The sequence below is a fragment of the Serinus canaria genome, chromosome 5 (assembly GCF_022539315.1).
Source record: "Serinus canaria isolate serCan28SL12 chromosome 5, serCan2020, whole genome shotgun sequence".
Classification (NCBI taxonomy): domain Eukaryota; kingdom Metazoa; phylum Chordata; class Aves; order Passeriformes; family Fringillidae; genus Serinus; species Serinus canaria.
The window spans coordinates 56,659,525-56,683,436 of NC_066319.1; the positions used below are offsets into that span (position 1 = coordinate 56,659,525).

General features: G+C 45.6%; 2 protein-coding genes across 2 annotated transcripts in view; one reads left to right on the forward strand and one right to left on the reverse strand.

Moving 5' to 3' along the window:
* Positions 1–10,710, reverse strand: part of MNAT1 (MNAT1 component of CDK activating kinase) — a 118,872-nt gene extending 108,162 nt beyond the window's left edge. Inside the window, exon 1 of the mRNA XM_009101658.4 lies at positions 10,575–10,710. Coding sequence (XP_009099906.1) covers positions 10,575–10,663 — 89 coding nt within the window. The 5' untranslated portion in view covers positions 10,664–10,710. The remainder of the gene's footprint in view (positions 1–10,574) is intronic.
* Positions 10,711–11,630: 920 nt separating this feature from the next.
* Positions 11,631–22,918, forward strand: SIX4 (SIX homeobox 4). The gene is made up of 3 exons (XM_050974832.1): positions 11,631–12,700; positions 14,031–14,719; positions 17,134–22,918. Exons 1-3 carry the CDS (start codon positions 11,865–11,867, stop codon positions 17,928–17,930), a joined length of 2,322 nt encoding a protein of 773 aa, XP_050830789.1. The 5' UTR covers positions 11,631–11,864; the 3' UTR covers positions 17,931–22,918.
* The last annotated feature ends 994 nt before the right edge of the window (positions 22,919–23,912 follow it).

Genomic DNA, 23,912 nt, shown 5'->3' on the forward strand with positions numbered 1-23,912 from the left:
AAGGGATCTTGGGGATTTAAAGGCAGCCTCCCATGTGTAGTTCACAGCACATCAGTCACAAGCTTATCAAACAATACAGTTGCCACTGACAGTCTTTCCTGACGCCGTGCAGGGTGTGTAAGGACTATTTTTTCAGCCTTCTAAAGCCTACAGACACTACTCCCAGAACAATCTGGATTCTTCTGTTTACACAAGGCTATTCATGTACTCACAGTAAAGATTACCTAGCCACTAGTTACACCTACAGATTGTTCAGTTCCTAATCCCCACAAAGATATCTTTTTTTTTTTACAGATAAACACATGACACCCTGCAAGTAAGACAAGTTAAACATTTGTCTGCCTGTACTTGTCTGGGACCAGAGATCTTCCTCCTTCACCCTGGCTCTGAGGGCAGCTCTTGCAATACATCTAATCCCAGTGCCAGACTTTCCTGCCCAGTTAGACCCAACACTTCCCATTCTGGCTCAGCAGTCTGAAGGTGTCAACACTGGCCAAACCACTCCCTTGCCTTTTGCTGTCTAGGAACATCAGTCCTCCTTTGCCACCCTGGCAGTCTGGCCACACTTCTTGGAACTAATAAAAAACTGAAGAGCACAACATTCTTGGGAACTTTCACCTCAACACTCCTTCTTAAGAGGAAACCAACAAAATACATTTCTTCTCACTCTGTTGCATTCCAATATTTCCTAACTCTCAGCAGAGCCATTTATCTTCTTTAAAATGGTAAAGAAGTTGTCATGCTCCTGTTAAGCCCAGGATTCTGCAGATGCTTAGGCATAATCCAACCTTAGTGCCAGCCATTGAGGCAGGACTGTGTGGGCACAGCAAAAATCATTACCTCATGTTTCCCAATTTGAAGCCAAAATATTTATCAGACAGATGACTTCCTCATTGTTCCTTGGTGACAGAGCCATCTTCTTCTCACTGATCTGAACTCACCTACATTCTACACAAAAAAAACTGCAAGAATTTCCTGTCTCCCCCCACAGACATTATATTCAGAACAAGAACAACTTAGTATCATTTTCAGAGGATAAAAAATGTTTTTAGCTAAGACAAAGTTTAACTTTGTCACACATAGCAGCAGCTCATGCTAAGATCTTTTCTCAGATCTGGTCTCACCAAAATTAACTCATGCATACAAAATATTTTTTAGAAAAGAGAAACCAGATAAATGTCTTTACAAAATTCAGATCACTGTTAGGACTATTATTGTGACTTCTATTGCAGCCAGAGTGGTCTGTGAGGAAACATCCACTGTTCCTTGCATATCATCAAACCAAGAGAGGGAACCAGCAACAAAAAACTGAAGTGTTCCCAGTGCAAGCTCAGCACAGTGCCTATGCCACAGCCTGTTACTTTCAAGAAATTTTCTGTATTTCCTCACCAGATATGAACAGTGGAGTAATCAATTCAACTTCCAAAATGTTTACCTGGCTTTTCTTCAAACTTCACCTTCAGTTGTCCAGGGGGGAGGAACAACCAACCAAAGCCCCGAACAAAGAGCATGCAAACAAATGCAACTTCTGGGCATTTGCAACAGGGCACTTCTGAATCTGCCCTGCTGTGAATGTACAGTTACCAAGACACATGAGCTTTCTAAAATGACTCAGGAATCCATTTGCTTAATTTCATAAATATTAAACCTATGCATATGGCTTATTAACATCTGACAGCTAATGCAACCACACAGAAGCGAGCCTGTTGTCCTTTTTTCCTCACAAACCCACAGAATTATTGGCTTAAATTAAAATGAAGTAGATGCAATTAAAAGAAAGAGAAAAGAAAAACCTGCCTAATAAGAAATTGTTTAAACAGTTCTTGTCTTTGCCTTCTTTTTGAGAAGCACCTGTTTCCACCACAGAGATTCACCACACCTGTGTCAGACCATTACCACAGTCACCCTAACAGGGTGAGCATTCACCCAAACCAGAAGGGGCCAAGCATGTTGGAACAAACACTCCTCAAGCTGGGCACCCAAACCCATTTCCAGGATCACAGAATGGTTTGGCTTGGAAGGGACCTTAAAGATATCTCATTCCAATCCCCTGCCATGGGCAGAGACACCTCCCACTAGAACAGACTGCTCAGAGCTCCATCCAGTCTGTTCTTGAACACTGCCAGGGATGGGGCAGCTTCTCCTGCCAACCTATCCCAGAGCCTCACCACCCCCACAGAAAGGAATTTTTTTCTAATAACTAATCTAAACCTGCTCTTATTTGGTGTGAAGCCATTCCCCCTGTCCTGTCACTGCATGCTCCTGTAAAATCTCCAATCCAGACTGCAGATTCATTCAGACTGAATTTTCAAAACCAAGGAAAAAGAATTTACTTTTCCATTTACTGACTGGAGAGACAGGATATAAACAACAGCTTTCCTTTTGCCAAGGTCACAAGGAGCAGAACCTTAACTTAAATTTCCAAAAACTACTTACAGGGAATGAAGAGTAGAGCTGTGTGAGCTTTGCTAAGCAGACAAAAAGTATTACCAAGCAGACAGGGCAATTGATAGCTCAACAGAGAAAAGAGAAGATTTTCTAAATATGCCAGTTTTTAAACAAAAGAATTAAACTGAGGCATTAACACCACTTCATCAGAAGTATCAAGACCATGACTCAGAGCCAAATGTAAAAGCAAATATCCACTGTCAAAACTGGATGGCAGAAGGAAATAACTTCTTAGGTATTTCAGCAATGATTTAATCACCTCCCATGACTAACTTGTAGAGACTTTGGAAGCCTAATGGGATAGAACTGGATCCAAAGAGCATCTAATCCCAATTAATAAAACCAGGAAAAACACCAAAAAGACAAAGAAGAAAGATGACCTAGATTTTTATTCCCTAAGAAGTCAGGAAAAAGCTTTCTTTCAGAGGGAATACATCCCACTTAACATTAAAAAAATAAAAAAAAATTACTTCTTCCTCTGAGGAAGCAGACAGGCTTTGATTGTGCAACTACTTCAATCAAGCATCAATTAAAGTCTCAGAGTTGATCTGACAAAATGAGTAAAAACCTCCCTGGTGTGTCTCCCAAGTCACACAGAAGAAACTAAGAGAATTCTTTCAGAGGTGGAAATTACTGGGAATGAAATACATTTACACAGCTTTCATTACTTATCTCCCCAAAGCAAAGCAGGCATTTTCAGGACCACACCAAGTTCCTGTTCTGGTTGAGATTTTCAACTGCATGTAGTCCCAATCTGCTTTAACCCACCAAGATTGTTCATGCCTTTCATACAAGCAAGGATTTACCATCCAGGAATCTAAGCTGAGGTGTGATATGGTAATAACAGCAAAAAAACCAAGTCTCAGAGACAAAACAGAACACTTGCTCTCCCAGATGAGCCAACTTTAAAAGCATGCAGCTTCACAAAATGGTTTTAAAAGCCAAATTAACATTGTGTCACAGGAAGGTCCTTCCTTCCACCCTATTCCTACCTCATTTGTAGACACAGATTCCTGCAGATGACCTTGCACCACCTGTGATGTCTGACTAACCATTCACAAGCCACTTCAACTTACTAGTTCTGTACAAACAGCACTAAATGACCAAAAAAGCTCATTTTCTGTCAGATCAGCTCCTGCAAGGGTCTGGTATGTACCAAAGCCTGGTGGCTCTTTTCCTTGTGCCTGCTGCCTGTTCACAAATCTTGAACCCACACTTCATGGCTGAATCAGCACACTCATACTTGCTTGTGCTCCAAAGCCCACACACCACTTTTTTTGGCCTAAAAATCATATATATTACAGCCAACCTTTATGTTTACAAATGACAGCCCTGAATCATTGTCCTTGTATATCTTGCATCCAAGCTATTTTCTTTAGAAAAAAAAAGCTTGCCAAATCAAATTCAAATGCATATTTAATCCCCCCTAATTCCCACATGCTCAAATTAAAAGTTACAGGTCTGACAGATCTTCACTGCCTACCTCTAGTTTAGACTTCTTCACTCAAACTCACTTGGCTGAAATACAGTTTTATGTTATTTTCCACAGCCTCCAGGGCTTTCCCCCATCCTGGAAGAAAGGCATTTTCTTGAACCACACTGCAGAGAAGAATGCAGCAGAAAGCCAAGCCATCCTTTCACTTGGAAGGGGTTGAAACAAGAAGATTCCAAACTGTTTTCCAACAAGTCCAGCCCCACACACTGGCATGAGCCCCCATTCCCCTGAATTCACCAGGGATGTTCCTACTTCTACCTCTCAGGGAATGTGACAGCCACAAAACTCCAAAAGCTTCTGACATTAAAATAAATACAGAAATAATGAAACCCCTGTTTCTTCACATTGCAGCTGTTAACACCTCAATTAGAGCTCTCCAAGGATGCACTTCCCCCCTAATGAATCCCTGGAAACACCTAACAGGGTGCAGGGCAGATTAGAGAATCCCCACAACACAACTTGGTGAATTGATGTCTCCCCTGAGCAACACAAAGCTGGGCCTAGAGACAGTAAGCTTTTTTACACTGGCTTCATTTTGAAGTCTTATTAACAAACTAAATGAGAAATAAATACATCTTCCTCTGGGAACAGGAAGAAAAAAAAACCCCTATATTTTAGTAAGGAGCCCAGACACCTTTCCAGAAGTTTCTTGAAGACAGGAAAGAGACCAGAAAAGCTTAAAATGAAGTAAGTTCATCAACTACCATGTAAGATTGTGGCAGTACTCAAACAAACCCAAAACCACCAAACTGGCAGCAGCTGAAATTGAGTTTTCCAGTTTTGTGTGGAGGCTGTTCTGGTCCCTGAGCCCTTGTCTCCCAGAGATGTCAAGTTTGGAAAAGACACTTTGTCAAGACAGCACAGGAGCTGGCATGACACTGGGGAAGAAAAGGAGTTACTTTGCTTTTGCTGCTCTGCAGACACCCACATTTCCTCCCTCTACAAGCCAGGGTGACTCCCAGGTAGCTGGAGCACCAGGACTGACTCCTAAGGAAGAGCTTTTCACACCAGTTTCCTTCCTGATCCCAATAAAAGGCAGTGGGATAACAAAGGTGAACCAGCAGTCCCAATTAACTACCTTTTTTACCTAACATTTTTCTGTCTCCTTCTTGGAGACCATATGGTCCAAGTTTAGAGGCAAGAATAAATCTCTTCACCCACTCCTGTTTGCAGTAACAACCTTAACGTTCTTTTAATGCAGGTTTGGGTGGATGCATTTCCCCTCCCCTTTATGTAAGTAAATCAGTGGGATATGCTTAACCTGCCTCCTAAAACTCAACACAGGCCATGAAATCCAAGCAGGCAAAATAAAAGATAATTCATGGTCTCAAGTGAAGCCAGGTGGATTACAATCCATTGGCAAGCATGCACCCAGCATCTGCATGCTTAGTAAAAGACTCTAGGAATTGTCTGAAAAACCAAAAATTGTCATGCATGCACAACGGATTTTGAATATAATTCTTGAGTGAACTTCTAAAAGAAAGCAAAGCCATCAGGGCACCTCAGAAACTAATGCATTACAGGACTGTAATCAAGCATTGCTCCATAATTAGACACACTTTTCCCTGCACAAAAGTTTTTTAAAGCCAAGTATCTGATGCCTTGAACCTCTGCTATACTTAAGAAAATAAACTTTAAAAGACATTCATTATTCTTGAACTAAGCATTTCCTTACTAAGTCCCATCCTAGAACAACTTTTAACTGCTAATTTATCATTCTCCCTTCCAGTGACAGGGAAGATTTATAGTGGAAAAGGCTTATTTAACATTACTCTGATGCCAAAAACACATGGTGTTACAATTTTGGTGATATTGGTCAAGAAGCAATAACCAAGGAAAACAAAGTACTAAGAAATAACCCCCCTCAAAAACCCACTCCAACAGTTATAAGGCTTGGCATGGTTCTATTGGCATAAACTGCAGTGGAATCTCAACCTGAAGGTTGTTTATAAAAGACCAAATGTCTGATTTCATCCTCTTGCAGCCACCTGCCTATCCCTTATCTCCACTGCAGCACTGCTGTGCTTATCAGCACACTGATCCCACTCTGCCAGGAGCACATTCCCGAGCCCCACTGCCCTTGGGAGAACTGCCCATGCCAAAGGTGCAACACTGGGAGAAAGGCACTGGGAGATTTCTAACACAGGCTCAAGCCACTGACACAGGCAGAGATGCAAAGGATGAGGGAGGAGAAATGCTACCTGCATGTGCTGCCAAAATCCAGACCCAATGTGATAGCAGGGTCAAGGTCACAGTAAGAAAAGAGATGGGAGGCCAGCACAGGGATTTTCACATATAGCATCTACCTCAGATGAGATTTAAATGAATGAAGTGAGGAAGAGAAGAATGAACAACCAAACCTCCAAAGCACAGGATTTCATAGCAAGAAGAACCTTCACTATAACCATCTGTCAAAAAAAAAAAGAAAGAAAAAACAGGATATCTGTTGCCCAACAAGTTCACAGATATTCTAAGGTGCTTTTTTTATATAAGAGGTGAGAAGGAAAAAAAAAAAAAAGGAGGGGAAATAAACCATGATAAAAAGAATGGCTCTTCTAATTTCATTCTAATCAGAGGACACAGAGTGGAAACAACCTGGCTGACAGAAGGCATAAGAAGACAACTCTCACAGTTCTTCAGAAGGGAAAACAGTCACAAAATGAATAAAATGAACTCCTGATAAAACCACAAGCTTTCTGAAACCCAGATGAAACAAAGATCTGAAGCTTATTGACAAATCATATCAGACAAGTAAAGGCTCTTCAATATTTTAAAATTCAAGGTATTTTGCACAAGTGCAAATCACATCACTGGAGGTCACTTCATTAAATGAACAGCACAGTTGACAGAATAGGAAAGGTCGGGGCTTTAGGAAAGAAACTACCAGGAGGTAGCACTGAAGGTAAAATGAAAATATTCCTTCAGAACGCATGCAATGCAAGAAAGCACAGCTGAAGCAGGAGCGCATTAACCCACGATTCAATGAGAGGGAAAATCTCTAACAGATGATGCCAAAGCACTTGGGGCATTTTCTGCATCAATCTCCACTCAGTAAGATGGATTAGCTGGCTAATGTAACTCATAGCACAGCAGAAGGAGCAGGAGCCCAGGCTAGAACTGGGAAATGCATTACAGCAACTGCTCCAAAGCTCCCGAGCCAGCAAAGCCACAGCTCTGAATTTTCCATGCAGATTTATCGGCACACTTCAAACAAAAAGCACCACAAAGGCAATGTGCTTCTGCAGACAGCTTAATGAGCCTCCATAAACCCATGGACCTGTAGTCCATAAACCTGGGAACTATATCCAGGGGTTACAGCATTAGGAGTACTTGAAGGTTTTCAAACCTGGTAGATGTAATATTTACCCTTTGAAAACTGACAAAAGAAGTTTTGGATCATCTCTGCTCTCTGCATTAAGCTTCAACAACCTAGAGAAGGACTAAAGCACCTGCCTCTAAAGAGCAGGAAACAAGTACACAGGAAAACAGACCAGAGTCAGGCTTACCATCAGATCCTGGAAAGATGACAAAATAATCTGAGGAAAAAACCTATCTCCTGCTTATGTCAGATAACAGAACAGACGAGATTCAACACACAATTTCTTAGTAAAAAAATCATATCAAAGGAGTATAATTCCCTCCAATGACACAGTAACAATATAGGTAGAGAAACAGCAGCTACAGGCTATATAGTTTTGGTTTAACTGGACTTTTGACACTATTAAACAGACAACCATACAATCTAAACAAAAGCAGAACATACTGAAGTACTCAGAGATGATTAGAAACCCACACCCAGAGATAAGCTATCATTATTTCAGTCAGAGAGAAAATTGGTAGCAAGCCCATTCACATGGCTTTAATCTTTTCACATTCTCCACTGTTACAGCAAGTAACCAGAGGAAGAGGGTTTTTAGCAATGAACTTACTGCAGGCACTTGCTCTGCTTCACTTGGATTTTTTATGGTGACAAGCAACAATTTCCAGTATCTCCCAGACATTCTGTCCACAAACTACATATTGGAAAATATCAGGATGTTAACAGAGAATAATTTCAGGCAGTTTCAAAAACTTGATTGAGGGTCTCAGAATCCACAGCCACTTGAAGCAAATAAAAGTCACCTGAAGTAACAAATTGTTCAACAGAGCAAAAAGGTAATAATAATAATAATAATAATAATAATAATAATAATAATAATAATAATAATAATAATAATCACCTGTACAACATAACATGGAAAGCAAGCTTGAATTCTGTTCTGCCCACAGATGTGCTGAGTGGTTAAGTGTTAAAGAATCTGGGGCTTATGTTCAACATAAATCAAATGTATGACTGCAAAAAAACTAAATACATCAAGAGTCATCATCCTGCCTGGATGAAATGCAGGCAGGAAAAGAATGAAAGAACACAAAATGAAAATAACCCTAAATAATTTTGACTGTGGCTGTTGTACTAAAGACTCAGATGGAACACCATGTCCAGCCACAATAAAATGCAAACCAAGTGGAAAAGGCCTAAAAAAACCCCAGTGAGAATAACTCCCAAGTGTAACCAAAAAAGAAAAAAAAAAGACATTAAAAATCACTGAAGAGAGGAGACTGAAGGAATGGGATTTCTTCAGAGTGAAAAACACCAAAGAGAAAGCCCTCAAAGTAATCCAGACATTCCTACAAAAGAGAAGTAATAAAGAGTTCACAAGTGTATAAAATTCATGGTAGAGTTCTTAAATGCTTCAATTATAGCAAACAAATTTAGATTGGAAATTAGGAGTAGCATTTTCAATGGTAACAACTGCAAAATATCGAAACAGACTAAGGATAAATATCCATCAGAAACTTATGTTAACTCATTTGCTTTGGGAGCTCATTAAACATTCCTTCCTTGTGACTGAAATATGGTGAATTTATGAGAACAAGTCAATTACCTCCTTTCATTCACAGGTGGGTCATCTTTGCTTCTAGATGAGTTACTACAGAAATTCATTAACCATTACTAAGAAACAACTTCCAGCATGAAGGCTTTGTAACCCTGTGTGGAAACAATAATAGATATACAACCCCGAGGGAGCTCCTGGAAGGAAAACACAGAGGAAAAGTGGCACACTTGACCCACATTGAGATGGAGTGTCCTTAATTACAGCAGAAACAAACCCAGAGCTCCTACTCTGCCACAGAGATGCAAACAACAAGAGCTGGGGTGCAGAAACAAGCAGCAAGACAAGAACATCAACCCCAAACAGGGTGTCAGCAACTGCACCCAGTAAAGTAGAAAACACCATCAATTGTCTCAAGCAAAACTCAGCTACAAAAAAAAAAGCCCAAAACAAGAGACAAGCAAAGCAGGAGAGCAAACTGAGACATGCTGTCCTCTGCTGGAAGTGGCTCTGGAGGAGCACATCGGGACCACTTTGATCATCCCTTTGATCCTCGGTGAATGCAAGACCGAGGTACAGCTTTAAAACCGCACGGCTTTGCCTGAACGCGGCTGCTGCCCCTTGAACTCCAGCACTGCTGTCACCAAAGGGACACTCCCGAGGCCACCTCTCCCACACCACCACACCTCCATGGCAAGAGAAGAGAACAGGAGCAGGGAACAGAATGAAAAGTAACACTTTTCTCCTAAGACAACAAGATAAATCCTTTCTTGTAATCGACTTCCCTTATCCTGTTCACTTACAGCAATGTACCAAGGCAAGCAGAAGCTCTCAGGCTGCATCTTTCCAATGTAATTCACACGTGGTTTAAAAACATACATATCACAGGAAAGATGACAAGACAAAAATAAAAAATGCAGAAAGGGCTGCTACTGCAGTACTGGCCTTGGATAGTGTACTGAATTTAGAGTACAGCCTTTCAGACTTCCACACTAACTAAGGATGGTCTCCAGATCTGAAAGTGAGTGAGTTCAGGCTATTTGTGACTTAAATCAGCAAGACTATCTGTGACTAAAATCAGCAACAGCCAGTGCTGGGTACTATCTAAAGGGCTGAGTTTTAGGAGAAAAGGGAAAAAAGTAATGACTGCTCTTGGGGAAAAACTCCAAAAAAACCAAAAAAGGAAAAACCACGAATGAGTTAAGAAGTTAAGAGCACCATCAGCGCATGTTCGCAAGAGGATTTTCCAACATTTAAACCAGCACCAAACCTTCAGCAAAGCACTCTTCATTCAGCAGAATTAACACATTACAATAATACAGCAAAACACCTTTTTTCTTTACTACTGGAGCACAGTTTAAAAAAAATGTTTAATTCCATGGGAAATGTATTTTTCCCTTCGTTCCCCGCTTCGCACGCCGAAGCCTGGCAGCGCTGCGGGACAGCAGCGTGTCCCGAGCTCACACCGTGTCCCGCGGGTTCCTCCCCAGGAATTTCACTGCAGGGAAGGCACCGAGGGCAGTCAAACCCACACCGGAGCCAGCCCGGGCTGACACGGACTCTCCGGGGGAGGAAAGGCGGCCCGAGCGGTCCGGAGCCGCCTCGCAAGCGCCGCTCGGGTCTGGCGGAGCCGGTGCCGCCCCCAGCCCCGGACCGGCCTGGGGAGCGACCCCTTCCTTCCCCCAGGCCCCGCCGCCCCGCAGAGCGGCCGGAGCTCCGGACCGCGCCCGCTCCCCCCGGGGCCCGGCGCCACTCACAGCGTGTGCCCGCAGACGTTCACCATCAGCTTCAGGGAGGGGTTGCGGTACTTGGTGGTCTTGCACCGCGGGCAGCCCAAGTCGTCCATGGCCGCCTCCCGCTCCCCTCCCTCCCCCGCCGCGCCTTCCGCCTTCCGGTACCGCCGCCAAACGGCCCCGCCGCCGTCCAGCGCCGCCCCGCGCGTTCCGCGCGCGCCCCGGGCCCGGCCCCGACACCGCCCGCCCGAGCGGGAAGGAGCCTGGGCGGCAGCGCCTGAGCTGTCCGGGGAACTGTCCGAGCCCCAGAGCTCCGGCTGTAACAGCGGGAGACGGGGGACACCTGCCCATGAGTAACCAAGAGGAACCACAGAATCAATCACTTGGGGAAAGATCAGCGTGTCAAGCAGACCATGGCACTAAGTGCCACGTCCAGTCTATCCTTAAACGCCTCCAGGGATGGTAACTCCACCGCCTCCCTGGACAGCCCATTTCAATCACCCTTTCTGCGGAGAAATTCCTCCTAGTGTCCAACCTAAACCTCAAGACTGTCCTCTCGTCCTGTCGCTGGTAGCTCGGGAGCAGAGCCCGACCCCCACCTGGCTGCAGCCTTCTCTCAGGGAGTCGCAGACAGCGATAAAGTCACCCCCGAGTCTCCTTTTCTCCAGGCGAAACACCCCCAGCTCCCTCAAGAGCTCCCCATAGCACTTGTGCTTCAGACCCTTCCCAGCTCCGCTACCCTCCTCTGGACTCGCTCCAGCACTTCAATGACTTTCTTAAAGTGAGGGGCCCAGAAGCGGACACAGCAAAACTCCCTCACTCCCAGTAACGACAGCAGACAGCACCGGGAGCGTTTTAACCCCTTCCCTTCCAGGGAAAGCCGCAGGTGACGGAGCCGCCGCTCCCCGGGGGCTCCAGGTAGGGATGGGAAGGGGGGGGGGGGAGCGGAGAGAGGAGCGCGGCCGCTTGATTGACGGTTGCCATGGAGACGCCGTAGCCCCGCCCTCCCGGCGAGGCGCAGCCAATGGGCGGGCGCGGCCGGGGCAGCGGTGGGCGGGGCTACATAGTCTTGCGGCGGGTGCGGGAGTCGCGGCGGGGGGAGCGGCGGAGCGCGGCCGGGATACAGGAGCGATCCCGGATGGTCACTGCGGGGCCGGGGGAAACCTGATCGGCTAGAGCGAGGAGGAGGAGAGAGAGATAGGAAGGGGGGAGAGGAGGAGAAGGGAACGTGGGGGGGGGGGAGGGAGGAAGGGGGAAAAAAAAGAACCCACAAGAAAAAAAAGAAAAAAAAAAAAAAGGAAAACAAACCGAAACATGTCTTCTGCCTCCCCCGCCACGGACGACATCGTGATCGCGGTAGAGATCAAGGAGGAAAATGTGATGGAAATGCTCTCCGAAGCCCCCGACGGGCCCGCGCCGCCGCCCCCTCCCGCCGCTGCCCAGTTCCCCATGGAGCATGCAGGCTCCGCTGCCGCCGGCGAGGAGGGAGCCGCGGAACAGGTACTGCTCCATACGGAACTCCTGGCCAGGAATCACCACGCTGCCTCCTCTCCCTCCTCTTCATCTTCTTCTTCCTCCTCCTCCTCCTCCTCGCAGACCCCCTTGGCTTTCTCCCCGGACCACGTCGCCTGCGTGTGCGAGGCGCTGCAGCAAGGTGGGAACCTGGACCGCCTGGCCAGGTTCCTGTGGTCTTTGCCCCCGAGCGATCTGCTACGTGGCAACGAGAGCCTGATGAAAGCCCGGGCGCTGGTGGCTTTTCACCAGGGCATCTACGCCGAGCTCTACAGCATCCTGGAGAGCCACAACTTCGACTCCTCCAACCACCCGCTGCTGCAGGAGCTCTGGTACAAAGCTCGCTACACCGAGGCGGAGCGAGCTCGGGGCAGACCCTTGGGGGCGGTGGACAAGTACAGGTTGCGGAGGAAATACCCCCTGCCCAGGACCATCTGGGACGGCGAGGAGACGGTCTACTGCTTCAAGGAGAAGTCCCGCAACGCGCTGAAGGAGCTCTACAAGCAGAACCGATACCCCTCGCCCGCCGAGAAGCGCAACCTGGCCAAGATCACCGGGCTGTCCCTCACCCAGGTCAGCAACTGGTTCAAGAACCGCAGGCAGCGGGACCGCAACCCTTCCGAGACCCAGTCCAAAAGGTGAGGGAAAACTTTTCCTCCCCGCCCCCTCTCCCGCCTGCCTTTCCCTCTCCCGGCTCTTTCTTCCCTTGCAAACATGGCGCTTACCTTCGGTGCGCCTCGTCCTCCCCTCCTTCCTCCTCCCCGCTCCCTCGTTCCCAACACACCCACCCGGCCCGGGCGTGCGAGGCGGCGCGGGGAAACTTCCCGGACCCGCCGCCCCGCGCTCCCGGGGCAGCTCCCGGCACGGGGGAGCCGCGGGGCGGACTCCCGGGAGGGGACGGGACCGGGGGTGTTTGTTCCCCCCGCTCCTTGTTTTTATTCAATTGTCGCGCCTGACAGAGTTAATCATTGACGGCCGGAGGACGCGCGGGGTCCCGGCGCTCCCTCTGTTTTGAAACCTGACTCGGGAGCGGGCCGGGCTCGGGTTTCAGCGGGGGAGCGGGGCCGGTTCCCGGGGCTCCCGGCCGCGCCGCGGGGCGGGAGAGCGGCCCCGGCCCCGCTCCGCCCGCGGTTCGGGCTCGGTTCCCCCCGCCCCGCGGCGGGGGCGCGGGCAGGTGGAGGTGACCTCCCCGCTCCCGCCCCTCGCCTTCCTCCGGGAAGGGACGGGAAGGGGGGAGAAAGCGCGGGGAGGAGGGGGGAGGAAGGGAGCGGGGAGAGAAGGAGGGAAAGCGGCCGGCGGAGGGGGCCCCAAGGCATTTCTCAACCAAGGGCGCGATTGTGCCGCCGCGGCCCCTCTCCGCGGGACACATCAAAGGGCGAGGGGGGAGGGAGGGGAGAGCGACCGAAAAATGCAGCCGAGGGCGGACCAGTCAGCGAAAAAACCCGGCGCAGCCCCGGGCGGAGGCACAAAGGCCGCCCCCCATCTCTCCGTCCCTCCCCCCGGCCGCCCGGCACGGCCGGAGGTGCCTCCGCCGGCAGCGGCGGCAGCGCGGGCCGGGGGCGGCAGGCTGAGCCCGGAGGGTCCGGCGGCGCTCCCCGGCCTTGCCTCACCTCCCAGCGCTTTGCCAAATGGCCGCGGCCGGTCTCACACGTGTGGGCACCCCGGGCCGGCGGAGGGGGGCCCAGGCAGCCCCATTCGGTCGCCGGGATGGAGGAATTTATTTACAACTCCATAACCCAGTCTGTAAAGTTTCTCCTTTGGCGAGTGTTTGGTTTGATGTGTTCTATTCTGAGAAATCTCCTCCCTTGGCTTAAATATTCGTTTAAAGTGCTTCGTAAAGGCAAAACACAGAAAAAATTTGTCCGTGGAAACTCTCACATGCTTGTGTTAAAGCAAAAAGTCTCCCTTGGTGCAGACATCCTGGTACGCCATGGTAATGCAATGTCATCTCTCCATCTTTTCCCGCAGCGAGTCAGATGGCAACCCTAGCACAGAAGATGAATCCAGTAAGGGGCGGGAGGATTTATCTCCCCATCCACTCTCCAGCTCATCCGACGGCGTTACCAGCCTCAGCCTTCCCGGCCACATGGAGCCTGTCTACATGCAGCAGCTTGGAAACACTAAAATCGCCTTGAGCTCATCTGGTGTCTTGTTGAATGGGAACCTCATGCCTGCCAGTACCTCTCCTGTCTTCCTCAATGGTAGCTCGTTTCTTCAGGGACCCAACAGTGTCATACTCAATGGACTCAGCGTGGGCACTTCACAGACTGTTACCTTAAATTCGCCCAAGACTGCGGCGAGTGTTGTGAGCAACGGGGTGTCCATCACTGACATACTGTCCTCATCGTCCTCAGAAGATGTTAAAGACTTCAAACTCCTTCAGGCTTCGGTCCCCAATGCCACAGCAGCCTTCAGCCCTAGCAACATCCCAGTCACTTTCCCAGGATTGATACCGAGCTCAGAGGTGAAAAGGGAAGGCGTGGAAACTGCTGCTTCCCAGGATGGAGGCTCTGTAGTTACTTTTACTGCTCCTGTCCAAATAAACCAGTATGGCATTGTCCAGATCCCCAATTCAGGAACAAATGGCCAGCTGCTGAACGGAAGCATTGGTTTTTCTTCTCTGCAGCTGCCTCCAGTTTCTGTGGCAGCTTCGCAAGGTAAAAGCTTTGCCTCTTGCACTAAGAGGTATGAGAAAAGGTTAGAATCAGGCACACTTAGCATTTTAGAAGCTGTGGTCCTTTTCTTCCAAGGTATCAACATACGTGGCCACACACAGAACATCAAATAATACTGTTTGCCTTCCTTTATAGTGAGTTATGCTCGTGGGCAGACTGTTAGATGAAGCTGAGCTCCTCTGTTAAGAGCATGGAAGGAGGTCTGGTAATTTACACCCCTTTCATCTCATGCTGTTCACAGAAGTCTGTGATAGGAGTCTTCACAAATATCTGTAAATTTTACATGTTTCAGTAATTCAAAATATTGCCCATTTGCCACTGAATTCTTTTAATGAGAAGGTTCATAAAAATGAAAGTTATGGCAGCTGGAAATTGTTACCCTTGTTGTTCTTGTGGTGCTTGTTTTGTGTTTTTGTTTTCTTAACGGAGGCATTTCACAAAAATACATTTTGAATTACTGTAGACACAACAAGACCAAGCAGTTGCTTGTACATTTTCTGTTCCATAATTAAGAAAGATTAAACTTGAGGGAAACAGTAGAAGTAAGCACTAGCTCGTAGATATAAAATATGAGGCTCTTTGGATAAAACTGCCCTCAGTCCAGAGGAAATATGTCATCACAGGTTCATGTGCCAAGTGTGCAGGCTCCTCCCCTAGTTTACTTTAGAGTTGGTCTTAGCATACCATAGTCTGAATCTTGCAGCTGGCCAGGAAGAGTCCCAGGGAGCACAAACCTTGTTCTGGGTCCCTTTTTTGAAGCAGATCAGTTAAAAAGCGCAGCTGAACATCTTTGGTACTCATTGGCCACTTTATCTTTGATTATGAAAATGATTAAACTGGAATGATTCTGGTTTCAGGAGCTGTGAATACTGTAATGAAAGTCAGATTGTGCTCATGTGCTTCTTTGAATTTAATGTGTAGATGGTGTGAATTGTTCTTGCTGAAGCACAGGGAGAAACACTGAAGCTGTGCAACCACATTTCAAATGGGTGCACAGTTATAAAGTCCGAAAATGTGGCACTCAGAGGCACTGGAAGTTATTGGCACATAGTTTAAGCAAGATTAAAGAGAGAAGACATTTAGTCTGAATGCCACCTGTAATTATTAAAGCCACTAAATCCACATGCTCCAAGGCATAAACTAACAGCCAGCAAAGGTGAGAAAGAAACTTCTGTCCTTTTAAGTATTGTAGCACTGTTGTGTTTGAAAGTCCTAAGATTCATAATAAGCTCTTCTCTGACCATTTCCCTCATTGTTAAAAATACTGACTGCCCACTGGAGAGTGATCCACCATATCTTTGGTGCAGAGAAAAGTTCTGGTTGTCTTGGATGGATAGCTGGCTGCCTATTCCAAGTGAAGCATGCTGCAGGCTATTTCAAGTAAGCCAGTAAATAATACTGACAGGTAACTTCAGGTTACCTGGCTTTGTTATTCTAGTTTACCCATATGCATAACATCTTCCAAAAAATCATAATTGAAAACCTGAAATTAATAGGGAACTAAAATATTCCCTGTGTGAGAAATGCATCTTTGGTGCTATTCTAAAATATTCAGCTGTGTCCAAGTGTAGTCTCTTATAATTAAACTGCTTTTGAGAAAGAGAGGTGTTCCAAGTGGGACTCAGTCCCAAGAGCCAGTATTTCTTATTTTAGGAATTACCATAATGACAACTGACATGGCAAGTCCAGTGAAAACAACTTCAGGTCATCTCTGGCCACCTCTCTTTGCTTTGGCTCACAACAACATCCCATGAGCTGTGCCATGGCTTTCAGCAAGGGCAGGCAGTGCTGGGTGACTTTTCACAGCATGGTGGATGTGGTAGGATTAGGATTTTAGAAAAACAGGATAAAGCAAGGTGAAAGGGAATAGGGCTGAGTGCTTGAGGATTACCTAGTTAGACCAATAGAAATTACCGGTTTTTCGTGTTTTCTGTGAGGGTTGGCTGGGGCAGGTTCTCCCCAGCAGCAGTGGATTTCATGTGACGTGTCTCCAGTTCCCACACACAAGCTGTAGTCTGTCACTGAACTATCTTTAATAGCTTTTCATGCTTCTATTCTTAGATGGAAATTGAGTGGTGGCAACTAGTGAAGGCCAAAGCACATTCATTTTAGTCACATGGCTGGGGACTGTTTGCTCCTTAATGAGAGTCTGAAAGATACCTAATCTAATATATCAGAAATTTCTCTCTCTTTTTTTTAACTTTCTAGAAGCAACTTCTATTAACAGCATTGATTTCTTTACACCAAGTTTTCTCTCACCTGCTACAAAAATTGCTTTTCAGTGTTGCATGAAATATTAGTGTATGTGTATACTGCAAAGGTAAAAAAGACCAGGACTGCATAACTCTCTGCCAGCTGTAATTTCTGTTTCTTTTGTTTTGCTTCCCTTTCCCTAGGTAATGTTTCAGCAAACCCCAGCACATCTGATGGAGGAACTTTTACGACTGAATCCTCAACAGTGCAGCAAGGAAAGGTTTTCTTCAGCCCTCTCACTCCAAGTGCAGTGGTTTATACAGTTCCCAATTCGAGCCAGGCTGTAGGATCTGTCAAGCAAGAAGGACTGGAAAGAAGCCTGGTGTTTTCTCAGTTGATGCCAGTCAGTCAGAACACGCAACTGAACGTCAACATGTCTTCTGAAAATATATCCAGTGCAGGGCTCCAGTCCCTGGCCTCCTCCTTAGTGAATGTAACGCCCTCACACAATTTTTCCCTCACACCACCAACTCTTTTAAATGCTGCAGAACTGAGCTCTGGTATCTCAGAGAGCCAGGCTATGTCTTCACCCGTGACCAGTACCTCTACAGTGATATCTATCAGCAACACTAACTATGCAACCCTCCAGAACTGTCCCCTCATCACCAGTCAGGATCTCTTGTCCATTTCCACAGCACAGCCTGTGCTTGGAGAAATAGTTTCAACCAGTGGAGACCGTGTCAGCCACCCCCCTGCACAAGTGCACCAGGATTTTGGCAGAGAGCACAGGTTGGTTCTGCAAGCTGTACCTGATGTCAAAGAGAATTTCTTACCTAATTCTGAGAGCAAGTCAACTGGCAATTTAATGATGCTGGATTCCAAATCTAAGTATGTTATGAGTAACATGGTTGACACGGTATGTGAAGAACTGGAAACGGACAAAAAAGAACTTGCCAAACTGCAGACAGTTCAGATGGATGAAGTTATGCAAGACTTGTAGCTTTTCTTTTCTTGATTTCTGTTTTAATAGATAAGTCTCCTGTTGAGGCCCTATCAAACACCTAGTGGGGGTGTTTGTGGGTTTTTTTGTTTGGTGGGGTTTTTTTTTCATTTAAAGAAACCAGAAGAACATTTAAGTGGTCTGAATCAATGTACAGAGGAATCTCCAGCAATGAAATTAGGTTGCTACACTTGGTTTGCATGCAGTATTCTCTTTTAAGTAGATTAAAGGAGAAAGAAAATAGCCAGGGCAAGTACTGAGGAATGGGTACAGGTTTGGCTACCAGATACTACCCTGAAAATTTAACTAGACTCTCCATAGTGCAACATACTCTTAACAGTAAGTATACACTCCTAGCTTCAGATGGAAAACAAAAATCTCACTCCAAAATGGTAGAAACAATGCAGATATTTTTTTTTCTGTTTACTTCCAGTCCATGGGCATTGAGAGATTTCTAAGGAACTCTAGACGATACCTCTCTGGCTACTTTTATGTTGTTTGAGGTTAAGAAACAAAACAAAATCATAATATTGTTACTGGTATGTTTGCTTTTTTTCCAGCAGACTTGCATTTAAACCAAAAGTCTCACATCAATCATGTACAGGTTTCTAAATGCTACAGCTAGCATTTTGTCAGTGCACCAGAAAAAGCATCGTTTGAAACTTTAATTATGCAATTCAGAAGCTTTCTATCCAGTATGAATGTAAATATTGTTGCAGTTCTTATAAAGGAGACTTTTTTTTTTAATTAGTACAATGGATTTTATTTATGGTTTATGTTCCCTTTCACTTTAGACACAATGCATTGAAAAGGAAAACGTTTTCTGGCTGTTTAATTTATTTTATTGTTTGAGCAGGAAGTAAGCGTAGTTCTGACAAGGTTTTACTTTTTTGTAGTTTTTTTCAAGCAATAGACTGTAAAAGTAAAATGTTAATCACACTGAAACTAGAAAATTAATTCCCAGTCTCACAAACCCAGGAGGTCACTGTTTCTACCCCCTCTGTCTTTGTGTTCAGGTTTTTTTTTTTTTTGGTTTGTTTTGTTAGTAATTTGTGACTTAGTTGAACCCTTTTGTGTATTTTTTACGGAATTCCACGTGCCTTTCTTCCTAGTGGCCTTATCTTTGTTACTAAAGCACAGTGGCAGGAGGAATAAAAACACTGATTGGCAAATATCCGTCCTCAGGGCCAAATCCTGATGCCTTACTTCTGCAAGTAGACCCTCTGATGTGGGTGCCCCTGCTTGCATGAGTAAGAAGAGGTTGAGAGTCTTCTGGACTTGGTGGGTGACATTTCCTGGCAGTGCAGAGAGCCAAGGATGGGTCCTTCTGCCCCACATCAGCAGGACAGGAGGGGTCCACAGAGGGACCACAGGGTTGAGCTCTTGGTTCCATGAGATGAGCAGGAAAGGTTGGATGGGCAAGCCAAGGAAGGGAACCCCATGTTTGCACGTTGGCCAAACAGCCCATGTGGGACAGCTTCAGCTGCTGTGGAGCAAGGCCCCCATCCAGGAGTGCAGTTGAGTGTGTGTTTCTAAATATCCCCCAGGAGAAGCAGCCTGGGGGCTGTGGTGGGAACTGCAGCAGCCGTGGTCCCTGCCTGGCTGGGGATGGGTGTCCACACCTTTCTCCCTGGAGCAGGTGGGCTCTGGGCAGGTGGAACAGATCTTAACCTTTCCTCCAAAGGAGTTTTTGTAGCATGGAAAAGCACATCCTTATAGCTTTAAAATAATAAGGAGAATTCAGATGTACAAAAGTGACATGCTGTTAATCCTGGTGGGTTTGGTTTTGTTGTGTTTTATCCTAATGTGAATATATACAGTAACTAAAGCATGTCTGCATCCTCATCAGGGGCCTGGTCCAAAGCCTTTGGAAGGCAATGGGAAATGTTTTCAAAAGCTTCTGTGGGCTCTGAAGCAGGCTCAGGACAGAGCAAGATCACTTGTAAAGGACAAAAGAAAATGGAAAGGAAAGATGATTAAGGTGGCATATCCCAGTGTGTTTGTCTTGGTTTTAGCTGGTTCCATGGAAAGCTTTTGGGGAATGAAGGTTTTTCTGTGCACCGTGAGCACGGCATCGGCATTCTCGTTGTGGTTTTGCACTATATTGGGTATTTTGCAAGGTTTTCTGTGGATCCTCGAGGCTGAGCTCTGTCAGTGAGTGCTGGAGTCCGTGCTGTGAGCCAGGGCTGCAGGGAAAAGGGCAGGAAAAGGAAAGGAGTGTGCAAGGGGAGCACTTGCAGCTGTACAAAGTCACTGATTCTCTGCAGGCAGGAGCAGCCCATCAGCAGTTGGCTGTCCCCACGTGCTCCCAGGCAAACAGGGTGTTTGAGGCAAGTGCTTTAAAGTAGAGATTATCACAAGCAGGGCATGGAGCTGTATGTTCCCCTGGCACAACTCTCCCTGACGTTCCCTGGAGCTCCGCGTGAGCAGGGAATCGGATAGTCCAGAGTTCTCCTCACCACTCTGCTTGTTTATCTGTTTGCTGGGCCCCAGCATGAGCAATCTGTTTGCCACCTCTTCTTCACCCATGTAACTAAGATGGTGATGACAGTAGCTGTATATGCTTTGCATGAAATCCTTCAGCCATTTGGAAAATTAGAAATACCCCATATCGCTGTCATTTTAATGGAGAACGCGTACGTGGCTCTGAAGGAGTCGATGGTGGATTAACATTTGGTCGGTGAAGCTCAGACTATATTTGGAGGCAAGCTAGGGAATATTTCAGAGCAGTTGTTGGTGTGATCATCTCTCATAATTGAAGAGACTGTGGTGTTACAACAGTACCTGTTACTTTGTTTTTAATTTTTCCTGCTTTGCATTCGCTGTGTTACTGAGGCTCTGAATTCCTCGGCTTTGCAGCACAGTTGATGTGGAAAACTCTGTATGTTGTTACAGTGGCACGTTTCTTGGAGTGTCTGGTACTTCTAATAGGAGACTTCCCACTCTTCAGTTGGAGTGGAGGATGTACATAAAAGCAGTGTTTTGGGACAAAGTGAGATTAATCTACTCTAGTCTTCCAGATATCGAGTAACTTCCTATTATCTTTTACTCTCTCTTTCTTTCTCCCATTGAAAATAATTGTCATTCCCTCCAGATAACGTAGTTATAACCTCATGTTTTCTGCAGGTACATATGCACAATGTAAAGACTCATTGCACGGTACAGTGTGTTTAAAATAGAAATTTAAATAAGTAGTTTTATTCCTTACAAGGGTAAGTTTTTATTTTGTGGCCCTCAGGCAGGCAGGCTCACTGCTCTCAACAGACAGCACTCGAAGCCCCAAAAAGTGTCCAGGGCCAGATCTTTGGCTGCTGTAAATAAGGCATTGCTCCACTGACTCCCAAACCAAGGATTTTTATGTGCTGTTTCGGGGATTTGGATGCTGGTCTCCCACACATGGGAAGGCAGTGAGTGTCCAAGCCCCACAGACAGCCCTTATTATCACATTCTGTTGTTTAAATGGAAGGTATGTCTACCTGGCATACACATTCCTTCTCTTCCCTCCCTCCCTGTTATGGATGAGCATAAAGGATCATTTCAACTTCACATATGTTTGTGGCTTCTAAGTCCACTGGAAATCTTAGAGAACACATTGCCAAATTCTACTGCTTTACTAGTCCCAGACTCAGCTTTGAAAAATATGCCTAAGGAAATTTTTAACAAAGCATGATGTTAAAAACCCCTCTCTTCTTCTCTACTTTTGATTAAAGCTGCCTCTGTTTCACCCAGAGTTTTGCAGAAAACCAGAAACATGATGAATTGAATGCTCTGTGTGGACTATTTGCAGCATTATCCCTGTGGTCTTACCTGCCAGGACATTTCAGCAATGTAAATCACAGACATCCATTGGCCAGGTCCTCAGCTGGGCTAAACTAGCACATTTCCATTGACTTTAATGTCCTTTTTTGCCAGCTGGGAATATGGTCCATTCATTTCACTGCTGTCAGGTCAGGGATGGATTTGGCCCAGTACACAGTGGCAGCACAAACCAGAGCACAAGGCTGACACTTGGGTAGACCCAAACAGTCACAGTCTATCAAAGCATATACCTCTTCCCATTTACTGCTTTCCCCTTACCTGTGGATTCAGGAAGACTCATTCAGAAAGTGGCTTCACCCAGAGGTGAGCCTGGGACTGTTGTTACTGCTCTCAGTCTGAGACTGATGACAATGATGGACAGGCTCTGACTTCAAATCATGTCAAACCACCTCAGTAATGATTTTCAATTAAATAAATCAGGGTGGGATTTGGCCCTGTGTGCACAGGAGCTTTTCATGTAGATAGATGTCCAGTGCCTGTGCACTTTCCTTAGCAAGGGCAGATGAACAAGAGGGTGCACCCCTCCAGTATCGTGTGAGATATGTGTGCAGGGCTCTGGGGACATGAACTGCCCAGTGCTTGTGGTCAAGAAGAATGTCAAATCATCAAAAAGAATAGTGATTTTATAATTCTGAAAACAAAAAATAATGATATTTTTAAAAGCAAGGATGCCTGAAGTCTTCCTGTATCTCCTAGCAGTTATTATCTTGAAGGATATTTTATACCTTAGTTGTATGTTTCATATAATTTAAAACTTGCTTCTTAAATTTCTGAACTCAAGGAGGGGGTGAATCTTCTGGCTTTCAGGATTCACGTTCAGAGGATGTTTGTTCTTTTGCTGCATGTACTGTTTGTCCAGAACTAACCAGTTATTTCTCCAATATGGGTTTTATTGTGCCTTACAACAAATATTAAATTTAAGCGGAATGTACGTGTTAGAGGAGGGAATAATCAAGAACTTTACTGCACTGTTAGGTGATGCTGCCCCAGAGTGTATCATCAAACATATCTGTGCTTAATTACCCAACCAAAGAGATCTAAACTATGTATGTTTGTTGTACTGTAATAGGGGTTTGTGCCTGGACAATTAAGTGTTTTATTTGTATTCTGAGATGATGTGAACTTATTTTTCTAAACACTATACTGAATAAACTTTATATTTATACACATCTTGTGTAAATATTTCTGTTTGGATGTTGTGTGGGGGCTTTGAATTTTGCAGTCTGAAGTAGAAACTTGACTTCTAGTGACTCATCATGAAAAGTGATGGCAACTAGGAGTGCCTGTACTTGCCAGGGATTTGATCTGCACCCTCTTTAAGTAAGAATGAGACTTTCTGTTGACTTCAGGGGGTTTTGTCAGAATTCTAAAATACTAAATTAAAGAACATAAATCTTATACCTCATATTGAACCTATTTGTCTCTCAAAGCGAATTTGTACCATAATTAGTTAGATATTATTAAAACCTACTTGCACCTGCTAGTTAGGACTAGTCAGTATTTACTTGTGGTTCCCATGACATTGGCATGCTTTCTATGTCAGGGGCTTTTTTTGGGTAGGTGTACTCCTATTTGCTAAATTCCTGTTTGCTGAAATTTTTCTTTAAAATGTTTCACATAGTGTCAGACTTGGTTTTGGCAGCCTTTTGAGAACAGCTTGAAATGTTATGTTCCCCTGATATTAAAGGATTTAAACACATTACCATATTACTTCAGATCTATGTTCCAAGTACCAGCCAGCATTGCCTGGTTACCATTTTGATGCCAAAAAGAACGACAGTAAATCCAAACAGACTAATCTGTGCAGGTGAAATGGTTTCCCTCACTGAAGCTTTTATACATTAGAGATCACTAACAGACTGCACACGCCAGCAGGAAAACACCTTCCTTCCATCCCTTTAAACTGTGCTTAGGCCAGAAGAAGCAAGGTGAGGTCAGGGAGATTTTTTTTGTTTGTTTTTTTATAGATACCGTTAAAGACATGAAATTCGTGATTTTGTTACTAAGACATGACCTTGCTGTTTTAAGCCATTACCTGGGTGTTTTTCACCATTCCTCCACCTTTCCCATGGATCGCAGCCGCTCCCGCTCTCTGCTCGCAGCTCCGCTGGCCAGGCACAGGGAGTCCCCTCCCAGCCCGGGGAGCATCTCCCTCTTTCCTTG

Coding starts and splice junctions, on each gene's coding strand:
- SIX4 (XM_050974832.1), top strand. CDS start 11,865: ATGTCTTCTGCCTCCCCCGCCACGGACGACATCGTGATCGCGGTAGAG. Junction 12,701..14,030: donor TCCGAGACCCAGTCCAAAAG/GTGAGGGAAAAC, acceptor CTTTTCCCGCAG/CGAGTCAGATGGCAACCCTA. Junction 14,720..17,133: donor TTCTGTGGCAGCTTCGCAAG/GTAAAAGCTTTG, acceptor CCCTTTCCCTAG/GTAATGTTTCAGCAAACCCC.